The following is a 1,046-nucleotide window of genomic DNA, read 5'->3' as shown; positions in this document are numbered from 1 at the left end:
CCACATCCCAGAAGACTGCTTTCTTCATAGTCACCGCCGTGGAAAACTCAAATCTTACTTTAGGGTTTGTTTAAAGAAAACAGACTCTCATCAAAAACAACCCCAGTCCGTAAATATTTTAGACCCGTCAAATTACAGCGTAAGATAACGCTCTTATTGTGCAAGTTTCAAACACAGAAACTACACACTCAATCTTTCTGGAAGAAATAAAATTGTTATAAGATTTAATTCCCTACCTCGCCTTCCGCTCTTTTCTTCTCGAGTTCCTTCTGCTTGGCATATTCCTCTGCGATCCGTGCCTCAACGGCGGCCAGCGATTCCCGAGTGAAAGGACGGAACAAACAACGTTCTTCCTCTGAGATAGACGATGAGTCGTCGGACATTGCTGCTTGTGTCGGTTCTGATGAATCTGTGTCTTGTCTTGTTGATACTGTTGGCAAGTCTCGACTGCTAACACTCCGTGGCTCTCAGGGTGTGGACTGCGACGACGACGGCGGCGGCGGTCAACTGCTGTAGTTGCAGCTCCCTTACCGACGGCGCCTCTAGAAGCTGCTCTCCCTTCTGAAGATGCAGCTCCTCTTCTGTACCGTGTCCGATGATAGAAAATTTTTCTTGTCGCTCTGTTATTGTGGAGGTGGAGGTGGTGGTGGTGATGGCTGGTGCAGCGGGGACCAGGAGGCTGATGAGCGCCCGTGTTGAGGCAGCGGGGAACGAGTGGGGGGCGCACCAGGAGGACGGCAAGGCCAACTCTTTCATGTCCGACCTGCAACATTAGACACATTCTGATTATTTTCATGTATTTGAAGGGTGGTAAACTGTTCATAAGTCATGGCAACTGTCAAGGATACCTTCATGTTTTTTTAAAGGAGCAAGAGCCATAAAACTGCTTACAAAGTTACCTTTTATATTTAATACTGTTTTTACCGACTGCGTTAGAGTATTGAAGATATAAAAATAACTTTATTTTAAAATAAAATTTTAATTTTGATATTAATATATGCCAAATATCATTTTTTTTTAATCCAGGACGGTCAGATGTCTGGTTT

At 44.5% G+C, this 1,046-nt stretch overlaps 1 protein-coding gene across 21 annotated transcripts in view; it reads right to left on the bottom strand.

Annotated features, from left to right (window-relative positions):
- The window catches only part of LOC111864711 (sodium channel protein para), a 289,515-nt gene that overhangs the window by 112,434 nt on the left and 176,035 nt on the right, over positions 1-1,046 (bottom strand). For all 21 annotated transcript variants that reach the window (XM_033751552.1, XM_033751551.1, XM_033751554.1 and 18 more), the window contains exon 3: positions 237-763. In XM_033751552.1, the coding sequence (XP_033607443.1) occupies positions 237-383 (147 nt within the window). In that variant the 5' untranslated portion in view covers positions 384-763. The remainder of the gene's footprint in view (positions 1-236; positions 764-1,046) is intronic.

The sequence above is a fragment of the Cryptotermes secundus genome, unplaced genomic scaffold, assembly GCF_002891405.2.
Source record: "Cryptotermes secundus unplaced genomic scaffold, Csec_1.0 scaffold654, whole genome shotgun sequence".
Classification (NCBI taxonomy): Eukaryota; Metazoa; Arthropoda; class Insecta; order Blattodea; family Kalotermitidae; genus Cryptotermes; species Cryptotermes secundus.
This window is presented reverse-complemented; position numbering and strand designations above follow the sequence as displayed.